Source organism: Callithrix jacchus, chromosome 15, assembly GCF_049354715.1.
Source record: "Callithrix jacchus isolate 240 chromosome 15, calJac240_pri, whole genome shotgun sequence".
NCBI lineage: Eukaryota > Metazoa > Chordata > Mammalia > Primates > Cebidae > Callithrix > Callithrix jacchus.
In genome coordinates this window covers 88,223,737-88,240,392 of record NC_133516.1, presented here as the reverse complement: position 1 = coordinate 88,240,392, position 16,656 = coordinate 88,223,737, and the positions used below count along the sequence as shown (strand labels likewise).

General features: G+C 38.1%; 2 protein-coding genes across 84 annotated transcripts in view; one reads left to right on the top strand and one right to left on the bottom strand.

Annotated features, from left to right (window-relative positions):
* The window catches only part of ZBTB20 (zinc finger and BTB domain containing 20), an 829,160-nt gene that overhangs the window by 168,419 nt on the left and 644,085 nt on the right, over nucleotides 1-16,656 (bottom strand). The window lies entirely within an intron of this gene.
* Nucleotides 1-16,656, top strand: part of LOC128929807 (protein fantom-like) — a 109,723-nt gene that overhangs the window by 671 nt on the left and 92,396 nt on the right. For 34 of the 38 annotated variants that reach the window (XR_013527665.1, XR_013527664.1, XR_008476965.2 and 31 more), the window contains exon 2: nucleotides 3,622-3,723. Coding sequence is in view for 4 of the 38 variants with exons in the window: in XM_078352138.1 (XP_078208264.1) it covers nucleotides 3,622-3,723 (102 nt within the window). In the remaining 34 variants the exon portion in view is untranslated. Of the gene's footprint in view, nucleotides 1-1,589; nucleotides 1,700-3,621; nucleotides 3,724-5,377; nucleotides 16,393-16,656 lie in introns of those variants that run through there. The other 4 variants (XR_013527675.1, XR_008476963.2, XR_008476961.2 and 1 more) reach the window with 2 other exon arrangements.

Here is a 16,656-nt window from a genome sequence, read left to right as displayed (position 1 = left end):
ATAGACCAAGGTCTAGAAATTCAGCAGACCTCTAACCTCTAATCTGGGACTTTTAAAAATTAAGAACAGTACCTGATTTTTCTGATTTAGTTCTTGAAATGCCAATACAATTCATTCTTTATCTTATTCATTCATAATTTATTCATTTATTGATTCTCCAAACATTTATTGAGAGCTTACTACATGCCTTACACTATAGTCTGCAGCAGATATATAGGCCCATTACTTCACAGTTGCTTTAAGATTTATGGCAGTATTAGTCAGATAGTTCTTAAAAAGGAAACGTTTTCAGAGTAAAACAACCTGTTCACAGCATTTCCTATCTAGCAGTGAAGACCCTTGACAGTGTCTCTTTTACCTTCTCATTGTGGTTCTAGTTTAACAACATATGTCTATTTTTACTTTTCATATTTAACCTTAATTAAACATGCTATGAGTGCAATCATGAGATTTTAATAAATCAGACTATGTGAAAATAATTTTCCCATAATGATGTCTTCCTCATATCTTTCATGAAACCCAAAAAAGAGTATTTATACAAATTTTTTCTTGCTTCATATATGCACAAAACTGACCATTATTTATAGTGATTTTGAAAATAAATGAGCTAAAGCATGCAAACTTATAAGGAGAGTGAATAAGCAGCACACCATTACCATATGAGACAGCATGGCTGCTCCCTCTTGGTGAGGACAGCATAGGTACAGCAAGAAGAAGACAGATCATAAGTATTTACTACCAGACCTTCTTTAAGTAAATATATCCTAATCATATAAGTATATGGCCAGAATCCAAATCAATTATTTACGTGGCTCTACCAGTAACTGGCTAACACTGTAGACCAGAAATTTAGAAAATGCAGAAGACTGAACTATATGTAAGTGACTGAGAACATGAGTCTTTCTCTTCATCGTGTAGGACATGGGTCGAGGTCATAGACTTAATGGTAGGAGTTGCTACTTTCGAAGAGTGAAATGCTTTGAAGCTTTTAAGAGAATTTTAAGTTGATTAACTTTTCATTTGGGGAATTATGATGTGGGCATTATTAAAATATCACAATTGGGCATTGTTCTATAAACATAATTACAGGCCACCTTTTTAAAAATTGCAAGAGTTACTAAGTAGGTCCTTTGAACTAAAGTTCAAAGGACCTACTTAGTAACTCTTGCAATTTTTACGGGTACGGTTAGTTGTCTGCATAAAGTCATTCCATCTTCCAAAACTTCTTACTCTCTGCACAAATGACAAATTGGCACATGCACAATGGCACAGGGAAAGAAGTAACTGTTAAGGTCACATATGTGAGGACATTGCAGCTTTTAAGTACTGGAGGCCAAAGGTACCAGAAACATGGGCAGACAGATTAAAACTGTTCCTTCTTATGTTTGTGCATTGTTTCTATATGGAAAATTACATTTTTCTGAGAGTATATGTGTAAATATGCATCTGCTAGTGTTTTGGCAACTCTAAGTTACCTAAATTAGTTTTGATCAACACTGTCGGATTTTTAAACCCACCAACGTAATAAAAGCAAGTTTAAAAAAACACAAACAAACCCTACAGTACATTGTGTGCTCTGCTGTTCCAAGCCTCAGCTTCAAGACAAAAGGAGAGCAAGACTTTGTCATGCACTAGCTGTTAATAATCAAGAGAAGATCTGCCAGACAAGCTCTTCGAGGGCTCTGTCTGTCTGGACCAGGTATATACTGCAATACACAAAGGGCTTTGCAGGGGGAGAAAAATGAGTGTTCATGGACAATGATGCAGCTTTCTTAATTAAGATTTTCATTACTGATACATACATTAAGTTCTGCAAATGCAAGAGCCAAAGCACTGTCATGTGCAGGTAGATGTCCCTGATTCCATCTTCAGGCAGTAAAGCTAAAACATATTAAATGTGCACCCAGCAAACATTGTGGGAGCCAGGAGAGCTCCAGAAATATTTTTGTTGGAATGCAGAGAGGCCCTATTATAGGCAGATTTGTAATGCATCTAATAGAAAGGAGAAAAGCTCATATCAATAGACTTGTGTGTGTGTGTGTGTGTGTGTGTCTGCATGCACACACACACATGGGTTTGGTAGTGCTTTCAGGCCCCAGACCACAGACAAAGGTAACTGTAGCTCATCTAGGAGTAATCCCTATATAATAATATAATAGCTCAGGCCTTAAAAGGAACTTTGATCTCTTAAATTTGTCAATGCTGATCATTGAGGCAGGAAACAAAGGACTGATTTGGTAGTTTTTGGAAGACAGTAAGGACTCCTGCATACAGCTGGCCCTGACTCTGTGCCCCCTGAGGTCATTCAGTCTATTTTCCCTGGATCCGCAGGCTGGTCTGAAAGTCAATGTAGTCTGCCAAAGGGGTATACTGTTCGCATGAAATAATTCAACTGTGGTATGGAGAAATCTTTTTTTCTTAGACCAACTTATTTTTAGAAAAATCATTTTGCTAAGAAATGAGAGGAAACTAAACCCCTACACAATCCTAGAAATGGATGACTGTTTAGAGTGCATGTTTTTTATTCCATCTTAAGTAAAGCCTAACTCATTTTAGGGTGGCTGGTGTAGTTAAGGTGCACACATCTCTTGGTTGTTCTTCTGGTGCTTTTACTGGCATCCTTTCCTGTTTCCAAATCTGCATCTATATGGGGAGTTACCCATAGAGCTGGTGTCTCCTCTCTGAAGAACATCTCCATCTTTTGGTCACTACTTGAGTAGAGATGAGTGATGCTGAACTTAATGAAAGATTATTTTATTACAACAGTCAAAAAATATGCATTAATTTCTTACTAAATGATATGCTCTGAATGTGTCCCAACCCCACAATTCATATGTTGAAATTTAATTGCCCATGTGATAGTATTAAGAGGTGGAGTCTTTAGGAGGTGATTAAATCATGAGAGCAGAGCCCTCATGAATGGCTTAGTGCCCTTATATAAAAGGTATGCATAAATGTCTCCTTTTGAGAAGTGTCTGTTCATATCCTTTGCCCACTTTTTGATGTTTCTTTTTTCCCCTGTAAATTTGTTTAAGTTCTTTGTAGATTCTGGATATTAGCCCTTTGTTAGACTGGTAGACTGCAAAAATTTTCTCCTATTCTGTAGTTTGCCTGGTCACTCTGATGATAGTTTCTTTTGCTGTGCAGAAGCTCTTCAGTTTAATTATATCCCATTTGTCTATTTTGGCTTTTGTTGCCATTGCTTTTGGTGTTTTAGCCATGAAGTCTTTGCCCATGCCTATGTCCCGAATGGTATTGCCTAGGTTTTCTTGTAGGGTTTTTATGGTTTTAGATCTTACATTTAAATCTTTAATCCATCTTGAGTTAACAGCATGTTGTCACTCGTAAGTGGGAGTTGAACAATGAGGACACATGGACACAGGGAGGGGAACATCACACATCAGGGACTGTTGGTGGGTGGGGGCTAGGGGAGAGATAGCATTAGGGGAAATGCCTAATGTAGATGATGGGGTGATATCCATCACCAACCACCATAGTACGTGTATACCTATATAACAAACCTACATGTTCTGCACATGTATCCCAGAACTTAAAGTACAAAAAAAGGTGTGAAGGAGCTGTCTCTCTCCCTTTTTCTCTTCCATCTTCTGCCATATAAAGATACAGAAAGAGGTGCCATCTTGGAAGCAGAGAGGCCTTCACTAGACATCAAATTTGCAAGTGCATCAATCCTGAACTTCCCAGTCTCCATAACTATGAAAAGTAAGTTTCTGTTGTTTTTAAGTTACCCAGTCTCAGTCTCAGGTATTTTGTTGTAGCAGCATAAATGGACTAAGACATTAGGTATAAGTATTTGACATTTAAATATAATCAGTCATTTTCTAAGAAGGAATAAGCCAGAATCCAACATCAAAATGTCTCAAAAGGAATACTTCAAAGTGTTTTAGCTCTACTTGTTTGTTGACTAAATAAAAAAAAAATCTCCAAATGATGGTGGTTAATAAGATTGTGTGTGTGTGTGTGTGTGCGTGTGTGTGTGTGTGTGTGTGTGTAAATTTCTGCACTAAGATTCAGATCTTTGAAACTGTTTTCTGGAATGCTATCCTACATGTTTAAAAGTTTTTTCTAAGTGTATCAGAGGTTTGGGATGGAGTGGTAAACACACAGGTTGCTAGGAGGTGGCTTGCCACTGTACCTATTCTAGATGAGTAATGTTAATGACTGGTGGTAATATAATGATGAATAAACTGGTTCTTTTTAAGTAAATAGATAGTGTACAGACATCCTGTCAAAAGATTTAGTGCACACTTATTGAGGAAGCTAAACAGTGTTAGGATTCTTCCTAACCTTTACTGAAAGGTACTGTAAAACTGGTAGAGGACTATGTGAAAGCTATTGGTGAAGAACCAATGTAGTGAAGATTATTCCAGCATGGTGGTGATGGATAAAAGCATAGAAAAAAATCCCAGAAAATTATTTTGACTGAAGACTTTTCATTACTTTTCTTATGTGTCCATGAGTAGCTTACAAGTACTAGACTGCAGGCTACTATTAAAAGATTTAGACGTACCTCTCACTCATGTTCTTTCATGAGACCTATGGTTCTCTCACCCAAAGTACAGGTTAATTTTAAATTAAAGGTGAGAATTATTCTCTAGGTATCAAAAAGTCTAGAAATTTATGAGGGATTAAAGGTAGAACCCATTTTAGTCAATCAAAGTGTGAGAAGTAAAGTGACTTGTTTAGAGAAATATCTGGAAATGATGCTTTGGAGAAAGGGCAAGGTGGGTATGCCTGATCTATCTTCAACACCCACACATTAGCAGAAAGGAGGAATAATACAGAGACTACAGAAAGAGATTATGTAAAAGAACCTGATTAATGAAAAGAAAACACCTTAATTTTATCATTGCAAAGACATCTTGTAGAAGATGGTGCCTCTGCAAGTGTCCCAGTCAGTAGAATGGCTCCTTAAATAAGTGGGATGTGTGTGTGTGGAAGATATACACCATATATACATACACATACATATATGATATATGTGTACATGTATATATAACATTTCAAATCTCCCCCAAACCCCAGCTTCTGAGTATAAACTATATTACAGAAGCTTGTGGATAATATGTGAAGTTTTCCAGGAGCATCATTAAGAAAGTGAGACATTTGGCACTCCTAGCCCTAGGTACACTGAGTCAGTGGCATGGTCTCCAAGGGCACTGCTGGCAGCACTAAGACCTGGCTCATAACCATATGTGCACACCTCAAGAGGTGTTTTACTGCTCAGGTAGAGAACAAGCCATTTCCTAAGTCTTGTTCTGACCATTCTCCTTAGCTTGCAGTTAGCCTGAAGGGAGTTCTTAGACTCTTTAACATGTTTGCGTCTCTTTTGCTTCCTTTCTGGACACTGCCTAAGGATTTAAGACAGACGTGACTTTCATGTCCATAATCTTCTGCCAAAGAGGGGGAAAATGCCCCAGAGCATGTCATCCCTTACCATCTGCAAATGAACTTCTGTGCTCAAGAAATGCTCCAATTACCACCAGAACAGCTTTGTCCAACTCCTGACCCTTGGAAGGACTGGAGAAACTCACTTCCAGAACCCAGATATTCCCTGTCCCAGAACACAGGGAAGATGCCCTGTCACAGTTTGCACTGCAGAGGCTGAGGGATGCTGTCAGTGTGGCATTTCCAATTCTCAAGCATATTTCACTTTCCCTGAAGTTGCTGAAAAATATTCCACTTCATTAAGTATGTAGTAATACACATGGAAATCAGAGAGAGGGGAAGAATGGAGGATGGTGATGATGTGGCCTCTAGCACTTTATTTATGAGAACATCCAGAAATCTCTACATCTGGTAGAAGAATAGTGTCAATCCTGCCCTGGAGACATGGATCAGGCAATGTTACCAGTGTGTATTTTTCCCTTCCCAATAATTTACTGATTCTGGAGTCTGATGGCAGAGTGCTGATGATGAAAATTTTTGCATTCATGTGAGTGAGCCTGGCCCTTTGAGGATGTGATGCCAAATAAACATAAATGTATGTCACCAGGTGAATATTTACCACACCCACCCAGCCCAGAAATGTTACAGGTAGAGCTCTGATGGTGTTTCGCTTCCCATAACACTCCCCTCAAGGGCAGTGAGGGTAGGTGTTGCCATCAGAGCATAAGAAGCAGAGCTTGAGGTGGCCTTGGAGGACTTCACGGATCACTGCCTTTGTAGTAAAGAATGAGACTAAGCAACCAAACTTGTTAGACTACTCATTTGTCCTTTCCAAATTTTTACTGTGTTATTCATCTTTTCATCATTGATTTATAGCTATTTTAAAAATATTAGGGATATATCACAAATACTTTTCCTAGTTTAAAAAACTATTTTCTACCATAGCAATTATATCAATATATGTATATATATATATAAACAATATATACATATATATAATATATATACATATATATGTTTTCGGGGTTTGGTTTCATGAGCGGAAAATGCATCTCACACCTCCAGTATGAAAATATTCTTGTATATAGCAAAAATTACCGTTGAAAATTACAGAATTAGTGAGGATGCGGAGAAATGGGCAGTCTCTTTTTTGGGTGGTGAAGATATTAACTGATACTAGAGGACAGTTTAGTAATATATACATTTTACTTTGGCAGTTCCACTATAATTAATTGATCCTAAGGAAATAATCATGTAAGTGTACTTTAAAACATGTGTACACATATATGTGCATATATAGTAGCATAGTTTAGTAAGAAGAAAGTTCCAAATTCCCAACTGTCCATCAATAAATGATTGAGTCAATAAATTATCTATATACTGAGGCACAATGTTGCTGTCAAAAGATAATGTAGATCTATATTTATTAACATGGTAAATACCTATTACAATGTTAAGCGAAAAGATTTGAATACAGAACAGCAAGTAATTTGTCCTTTCAGTTTGGAAAGAGAAAGACAAAGAGAAAGAGAAAAAGACAGATAAATAGGACTGTATGGAAATACAATATTTCCTAAGTTATTAATAACAATGATCTCTGGGCTGTGAGATTTTAAATGAATTTAACTTTATTTTTTATAAATACTATCAATGCAACAAATTCAAACAAAACTAAATGTATACTCTTTAGAACTGAAAATTAGAACTTTTACTTTTGGGGGAAAAAGAGCTTACCTAAAAGCTGCAGTAAATACTTAAAAATTCCAATATGATTTTTTATAGTCATTAGCAATCACTAACTAGCACTACTAACAGGGTGACATCACTGTCTGCCTCAAATTTCCTCCAAGTTTGACAATTTGAGATGTACATCATAGTTCTTCTAAAGAATTTTAAAATATAAAATTCAAATGGTGAATATAATCCAAATATTTATATCCAGGGCATGGCTAGGTAAATTCTGAGAGGTTTTATGTGAAAGGGTATTATTCAGATGTTATAGTGATATTTATAAAGAGTTTATAATTATACCAGAAGGTTTTATTACATAATATTGAGTTAAAAATGGGATACATATGATCCCAAGTGTACACCCCGGTTGATAAAAGAAAAAAAAAAAAGAAAAATAGGATACAATTGTATACATGTAATGTATGCTCAGTAATGTTAAAATCTGGAGAAGAGACTAGAAGGAGATGTAAAAAAGTGTTAATAATAGTTGTTTCTGTGTAGTGAATTATAGATATTTTTCCTTACTCTATACTTTCTTAGTATTTCACAATAAGTGTGAATTATAGAATCATGAAAAAGGTAAATATTAAAAAAATAGCTGTTTTGCTCAACAGCTGCCAAATTTTATCCCAGATATATCTACAGTTTAGTTTTTAATCAAATGGCCCTAACATCACTTCCTAAAGGGGATCTCACAGAATGGAGTGTGCCCAAATAAAGATAAGCCATCATGGCCACACCTCTATTTAAGCTATCATTTTATAATGCTTAAAATAAATCTGAGTAGAGGTTCCTTCTTCTATTGGAAGTTAGGAACTTTCCCTCCTTCAGACCCTCTTCATATCTTGCATTGTCAGCACCTGGAATTCATAGTTAATCTACAGTACCCTGGTACGTTTTTAGGTCTGGAAGCTGTTTTTGGAGGCTGATGCTGTAGATCACCATTAGGAATTGATTATTTATTCATGTTAAATGGGATTTCCCTTGAATAACAAACAAGGATGAGCTGCGACATAAGATTCTCTGTAGTTAATATGCTTTCTTCCCCTTTTATTTATTTATTTATTTTTGAGACAGTCTCACACTGTCGCCCAGGCTGGTGTGCAGTGGCACGATCTCGGCTCACTGCAACTTCTGCCTCCTGGGTTCAAGTGATTCTCCTGCCTCAGCCTCCCAAGTAGCTAGGATTACAGGTGACCACCACCACACCCAGCTAATTTTTTGTATTTTTAGTAGAGACAGGGTTTCATTATGTTGGCCAGGCTGGTCTTGAACTCCTGACCTCGTGATCTGCCCACCTTGGCCTCCCAAAGTGCTGGTATTACAGGCATGAGCTACTGCACCAAACCCACTTTCTTCCCCTTCTTTTCATCCCTCCCTTCTGTCTTTCCTTGTTCCCTCTCTCACCTATCTACACTTCCTGTCTCCCTCCCTCTTAAATAAACAGCTTTTCTGTAGAGTTAGATGTCAGCTCTTAACATTTAGAGACAATTCACACTATACCAATACCACACTTTAAGTAGATGATCTAATTGTTTCTAAATGATTGTATTTTAGCAAAACGATAATGGGTGAAATCAGAGTTGTCTCTCATACATGTATGATGCATATTAGAGGCTTGGCAATAAGGCAGAGAGTGGATATTTTTTGAGAAAGTGAAAAACAAAACACAAAAACAAACTGGGTATTGTGAGGACAGGGCAGAGGGAAGGAGCAGGCATAAGAAAAAAAGGAAAGATGTAGGTCTATTGGTCTTTGCAAAGGTTATTCAATTGCCTGCTCCTGGTGTTTTGGACCAGATGTCAGCCTACAAACCACCCTGGACTGTGAGCTTTTAAGAAGGCATAAATGGTGTCTTACTCACCTCTGTGTTTTCTGTACCAAACACAGTGCCTGATACAATGTACTCAACAGATGCTTGGAGAATTTAACTAAGTCCTTTCATTGCCCTTCCTACTGGTCTCAGCTAGAACCAAAACAAGAAGCTGAACGCCTAATGCCTTTTCACAAATGCTAAGTGAAACTGTATCCTAATTCGAATTCATTTCCTCTGATTTTGTACCTTGGTTCCCAAACTGCTGGAGAAAATCTCATGACAGGGCAGACGGGTATCAACATCAACCCACCAGGCTCATCTTCACCTTCCACACTGCCAAGTAGAGTCCTGTATTTCTCTGGTCAACTTGCTGTCCCATATGTCTCAAGAATGATTTCAAATCTCTACCTTCTGTTAATCTCCTACTCACTTATTCTTAGCAGAATCTTGCTCCTTAGTAGCCATGATTTGGGAAACCTCTTAACCTTTCAGTACCAAGTCTACTCATGGGCTCCTTTCCTTTACTCCTCCTTTCTTATAAAAATAGAAGAGGTGTCCCTCTTTCCATCTCTCCTCTTATACTCAGGATTCCAATTCTCTAGCCTTATCAGTCATCTTACACTACTAGTCATCCTATGCTCTTCTTTCTCCTGCACATTGGATCTCTCCCCTCTACCATATTCTTCCCATGAAAATATAAAAAAACTAGTGTTTCCATGTTTTTCAAACCTTTTGACTTCACTTGCCCCCTCAAGATATTATACTAGCTCATTTTCCTTTACTTCAGCACAACTTCTGAGTTGCCCACATTTGCCATTTCTTCACTTCTCATTCTCACCTCATCCCATTGTAAACAAGTTACTGTTTTGACCACTTCAAAAAGACAGCTTTTGTTGAGGACAACTATAAGCTCAAAATTAATATATGCAATATATATTTGTTAGTCTTTAACTTACCTGATTGCTCAGTAACACTTCACATCACTGACTACTACCTTTGATGTGCTCTCTTGGCTTCTGTGCCTATGTTTTCTGATTTTCCTGCCATCTTCTGAGTGGCTCCTTCTGAGGGTGTTTTATGGCCTCATTTTCTTCTACCAGTGGATTAAATAGTAAGAGCTCTTCAAGTCTCAGTTTAGCCCTTCTTCCCAATCAAACCCCGTCCCTAGGCAATGTTAATGTTATACATGCCAACAGATTAATTTACCACTATATGTTGATTTCCCTGAATTCATATCTCCAGCCTTCATGTTACTTCTAAATTCCAGTTTTATGTATATAAACACCTGTACAATATGCTGACTAGCTATCTGTCAAAAGCACCTCACACTCAACATCTCAAAAACAGAGCTTACAAACTTCCCTCCACTCCACCCCTCCGTTGGTGTTTCATGTCACTGTGAATGGCGGTATCCTCCATATAGTTTGATGAGCCCCAAACCAGTAGTTATTTGCCACTTCTCTCCTTACTCTCCTTTTCTCACATAACCAACCATGAAAAAGTCCAGGAATATTTTACTTCTGTATCATTTCTTAGTTCCCTCTGTCTTCCCCTATTTCTACTGTCACTACCCTAGTCTGCCTCTTGTGTGGTCTACCGGAATCCCTCCCTCACTGGTTCCTTTATATCCATTTTTGACTCTTCCAAATTATTTATCAAAGTTAATCTACCTTTATATATATTTTTAAATTTTAAATTTCAAGATAATTTTAGATTAACATGCAGTTGTAAGAGATAATACAGAGAGATCTGCTATTGTTTTTATCCAGTTTTGTCCAGTGGTAACATCTTATATAACTTTAGTACCATATTACAATCAGGAAGTTAACATTGGTGCAATCCATCTACCTTACTCAGGTTTCACCAGTTTTATATGCACATAAGTATGTGTGTGTATATTTAGTCCTGTGCAATTTTATTCCATGCACACACTCATGAATACTACCAAAGTCAAGCTACAGGGAGGTTCCATCAAAAAATCCCCTGCATTACCCTTTTATAGCAACACTCACCTCCATTTCTACCCCAGCTCCCTAACTCTGTCAGCCACAAGTATGTTCTTTATCCTTATATATTTTTTCATTTCAAGAGTGCTATATAAGTAGAATCACAACAGTACATAATCTTGAGATTAGCTTTTTCACTCAATGTAATACCCTTGTGATTGAAAGTAGTCATTGTGTGTATCAATAATTTATTCTGTTTAGTGCTGAGAGGTATTCCATGGTATGGAACACTTTGCTTAACCACTGACCCACTCACGATAATTTGGTGTTTTTTTTTTCCAGTTTGGGGCTATTACAAATAAATCTGCTATGAACATTGGTGCAACATAACATACAGGTGTATGGTTATATTTCCATCTCTCTGGGATAAATGTCCCAAAGTTTACCCTTCTGAAAACAACATTGATCATGCCACATTCCTTCTTGAGTTTGCTTTTCTACTGTCCTTAGGATAAACACAAGAATCCTTAACATGGCCTATCCAGGACCTGGTAACATCAGACCCTATGTATCTCTTCAACTTCAACCTGGGCTGTAGTCACCTCTTTCTCTCTATGCAGCTATCTTCCGGGCCTTCAACCACACTTTTCCCTCTGCCTGGAATCATCTTCCCCCATCTATTATTACATTTTGTTTTTAACCTTCAGGTGTAATCTCAAATGTCACTTTCAGAGAAGCTTCTCCTGAATCTCCAGACTCAGTTAAATCCTCTTCTTATATTTGCTCTTAGAGTGCATGGTACTTTTATTATGTAGTGGTAAGCACAAGTTACAATTACAAGTTATGTTGTGAGACCATTGGCTTAGTATCTGTCTTACATTCCCCGGATTATAAGCTCCAGAAGGAGAGAGACCATGTTGGTATTCCTCACCATTATACCTTCAGCATTTAGTAGATACTCAATTTTGTGTCTACTAAAATTTGGTTGAGGCTTTTAAGACACAGTCCTGGAATCAAATTCTATCTCTACCATTTATTAGGTGTTCTTATAAAATAACTCAAACATGCTAAATCTCAGTTTTCCGATCTGCACAATTAGGATTATAATAGTATCTACGTCATAGAGTAGTTCTGAAGGTTAAATCAGATAGCCATGAAAAGTATTTAGTTCAGTATCTAAAGCAAGGCAAGCACTCAATAGTTACTTCTCATTGCTATTATTAGTTGAACAAGAAACTAGAGTTTTTGTATTTTTCTTCCTAATTAGACTTTAATCCATTATCTTCATTTCTTGCTTTTTTCTCAGGTTTTGATTCTTGTAACTTTGAGACACTGAAAAGGAGCCCTTAGTTAAGATCTTGGATAACCAGTAGGACCACTGTTTCCTACCCAGGTGTATGCCCTCAGACAGATGATAGCCTTGTTTGGCCTCTTGGCCCTGCTTCCCATTTTCATCCCACTCAGTACTTTATCCTCTTGTTTTCCAGTCTGTGGATGTCAGTGTTGGTAAGAATGCCTCTTCCCTACTCCTAGTTTCCAGATGTTTTCTAAACACTGCATTCCTCTTGTCTCACTACTTATACTTCCCCATGGAGGCAAAGTATCCTGTTGGTGGGACAGCCCTTGGTCTACATTTCTCAATTAGGTAGAACTGATCTATCCAAATTTGTAGGCACAGGAGTTTAGCCTCTTTGTCCTTCCTTTTCTACTTAGACTGGCGGGAGATAGTGCTCTGGAAAAGCGTTGCTTGTGTTGCTCATATGCAGATATGCATTTTCCCGTGAGAGGGCTTTTGCAAGGTTTGGTTGAAGGGAAGAGAGGCAGCAAACCCATTTCCCCTTTACACTAAGCTATGCTCTTCAACCAACCTTTATAAACATTTTGTTTCCCTAGCTATCAGTTCTTTTGTCTTATTTTTCAATAGGTTTAGAATTCGAGTGGGGAAGAGTGATGCTATTTATGGGCCCCCTCAAAGATTCCAACACTTTGGTATATGATTTTTCTTGGAATATAATTCTTTTTCTCTTCATCTTTTTTTACATTTTAGCCAGTTTTCAAGACTCAGCTGAATCAATTTTACATGAAACTTTCTAGCCTGCAAGCCGCTCTTTCATGAATGAAACCCTATAGTACTTCCTGGACTATATCATTTTATTTTTTTTTTGGAATTTAGTCATTTATTATCTTATGTGCATACACAACATTCAAAAATATTTACTACTTTTCCTAACTCAATTTTAAATTCCTTAAGAGCAAGAAAGGGTCATGTATTTATGCTATATTTATGCTTTAACTCTCCAATAAACATGATTCTTGGTACATAGTGTTTAATAACGTCTTACAGGATGAATGTGGGTGAAGGTGGCCTACTGACCAGGCTTTGATTTGAAGGCCTAAGCCCAAGGTAAAATGGAAATGATTTAGTAGCTGGATGGTTCCTGAAGAAGTTGTGCGGTGGTCAAAGAAAGAAAAGGTTACTATGGGCGTGTCACTGAGGTGTGTATCAGTGCAAGTGTGTGTATACATACACACACATACACACACACACTCTCTCTCTCTCTCTTACATATATATGTAAGTAGAGCTTAATTCTGTCTTGTGCTGTTTCACCTTAGTAACATTTTACTTTATTTCTCTTATTAAAAATACCTGGAACTCACAGTCTGGTAAGTAGAAAGGCTAAGAGAAATGCAACCAGAGGGAGGTAATATTCCTGGCTAGGGTAGATTGGTGCTCAGGGTGTTTTGATTCTCTGAATGAGTCAAAAGAATGAAAAAAAAAATAGCCACTCCTATCATTAGGAAAATAAATGAGGAGGAAGGGTCCTGAAAATGGTGTCTGAGCAATGAAAGACAGTGAATATTTTAAAGATCACAAAATTTAATTTATTCAACCTAAATGCATAAAAGTACAGGTGGGGACATTATTTATGCAGGTATATGCAAATCACTTTATAAAATAGGCAAAGCCCTTCTGCTTTTTATAAGTTGCCAAGGTGGTTCCTGATATTTTAAAAGCTATCCACCTTTAATGTAATTTCCTAAGAGTTGGAATCCCTCTGTCGAAATTACAGTCATTGTCAGAGCAAGTTATTTTTTTTTTTCCTATCCTCTGGGACATTTACAAGGATCTTATAACCATCACAAAAAGAGTGGTTTCCACAGAGATGTGACTGGAAAAATCCCTTGGAAATTGCTGAGGAGCAAGTCACAGTGTTCAAAGCAGAGAACATAGGCTTTGAAAACATGAACCCATCTGACCTCTTGAATTTAGTACAGTGAATTCCTGAGCTCTGAAACATGGGGCCCGGCTGTGCATGCCATATTGGTGCTATAAGACTGGCAGTAGGTTGGCTGTGGCATGGTCTATTTCAAACTCCTTCACAGTGCCCAGTGTTGCATGTTCCCAGATGACATTTGGTTGGCAGAAGCTGGGCTTCCAAAGCTGGCAGCCTGGAATGCAGCCCACTGTGTTTTGACAAACACATAATTGACCATCTGATCACCAGCCTACGTTCTGCACTCAGGTCACTGGGGGACCTGGGCTTTCAATAGGTCCCTACTCCTCATCTTGTTCATCTTCCCAAACCTTTCTCCAGAAAGCAATATAGAGAAGACTTAAACACACCCACGCATATCCTCCCATTTGCAAAAGAGAACATAGTACATGAAACATAAGCTGTTGAAAATTTCCTTTAAATTGTCCTGGCAGCCCAAAGTGAACAAGAGAAAAGCACACTTATGGTGAACTCTAATTCAGAGAGAAGGAATGAATACACTGAATTGTTTCAACACCCGGCTGTGCATAAGTTGCAATTCAGTTCAATGGTTTGGAAATTTTGCTTAGAAAAAGGGAGCAATGAGAAAATGATAGGAAATTGGGGGCATTGATTGACTTTAGGGGGGCATCATTTAGAAACTCTTTCATTTTCAGGTGAAAGAAGAGAAAAGCAGGACACTGAGAATGTCTTCTGCTTATCTGCCTGCTCCTTCCCCAGACTCACTATGGACAGTAGGAGACCCTTGAGCCTGGCAACCAGGGGGCAGTAGCTCAAAGTGAGGTCATATTCAAATTGAGGTCTTTGCTGAAGACCCCATAAGGATGCATTTTGGTCTGAAATTTTACTTCACGCAATGTATCAGCCTTTCTCCTAGAAGGCAAAGATTATGCAATAGGCCAAGATATGCTGGAATCATGCAAAGATGAATGTCTGTTTCAACACTATAAAATAGCCTCTTCCTTCCATTCTACCCCTACTGCACAGTTCAGGCCTTTGGCTTTTACCTTTGACCTGGTCTCCCTATTTTGAGCCAGCCTCTCCACTTTCACCAGAGTGCTCTTTCTAAAACATACAATTTTTTAGAATTGTTTACAATTCTTCAAAGCCTCCTTGAGCCTGCAGGATCAAGTCCAAACTCTTGCATGGCATACAAGGTCCTCTGTATGGCAGGCAAGGTCCCCTGCCTGCTCTCCAGTCACATCTCAACCATCATGTTTCAATCACTCCGAACTATGCACTCCTCTGGATCTTGTTGCTACTTAATGCCTCCTGATTTTGTAAATGCTGTTACATTTTTTTCTTGATTATGATCACCTTTTCTTTCTACTCTCTCATATCTAACTGGTAAACTGCAGTTTACTCTTCTGACTTTAAGACCCAGCCTGGGCACCTTTCCACATGCAAGTAGGCACTCCTTATTTATTCCTCTTACTATGTCTTGTATATACCTGCATTTCAGTGCCTATCACGTATAGTCTTTATTCACTTATTTATGTCCCCTATCAGACTGTGAGATTTCTAACAAAAGAAAGCATTTTTTATTTATCTTGGAGACTCCAGAACCAAGCATAGTGACTAGCTTTCCATAAATGTTTGTTGAATGAAAACTAAATAAAGAGCTGTGTATGATAATTAATCAAAACGAAGCCAAGTAGTAGTGTTAGCTTTTATAAGCATAGTAGGAGCCCATTAGCAATCTAATGAAGGCAGAAGATCCCAGCAGTAAGGCACTTTCTGATGGGTATGGCAGGAGCTGGTGACTGGCTGGGGTGACAGTAAGAATGAGGGATGAATTCTGTGATGGAGGAATGTCTTTTTTTAACAAAGAATGCTGCTAAGGCTGCAAATTAACACCCTTTTTAAGACTTAATATTCAATACTGAAAGATATTGCCCTGAGAATAAATCTGAATCTGAATTGTGGAGAGACCTAACTTATAAGAACCAGGTTTCCCAAATAAGGTAAGTCTGTGCTACCTGCTTTAAGGCTGCATGGCAGGTTATGGAGTGTTCCTCTTTGTTTCTGCTAAACAGTAATGTAATGAAAAATTCTGGGGGGAATAACTGGCAGCTATTCAGTTCCCATTGAAATCCAGGTCAAATGCAGATTGTGACATTGGACTAAATGCACTGCTAAGAAGAGAAGGTAGAACAAGCAGAATTCTGTACCTGTTTAGAGTAGGCTATTGAAGAAGCACTTGGAGTCGAAGCACTGGGGAGATAATGTTCTGATCTGTTCTCAAGGGACATTTCTTTTCCTTTTGCTGGGCCTCTGGGGCACCACCCTGAAGGCATCAACTGTGTCTATGGTGTACTTGAAGACAGTAGGACTGTCATAAGCCTCGTCACCCTGCTGATATGAGGGCAGCTTCAAGATTTGGAACAAGCCTAGCAAACATGAAGCCTGGTCCAGGAATGGGACAAGGTCATGGGTATATGAACGAATTATCAGCTTATTATAGGTCATTCCCCCAG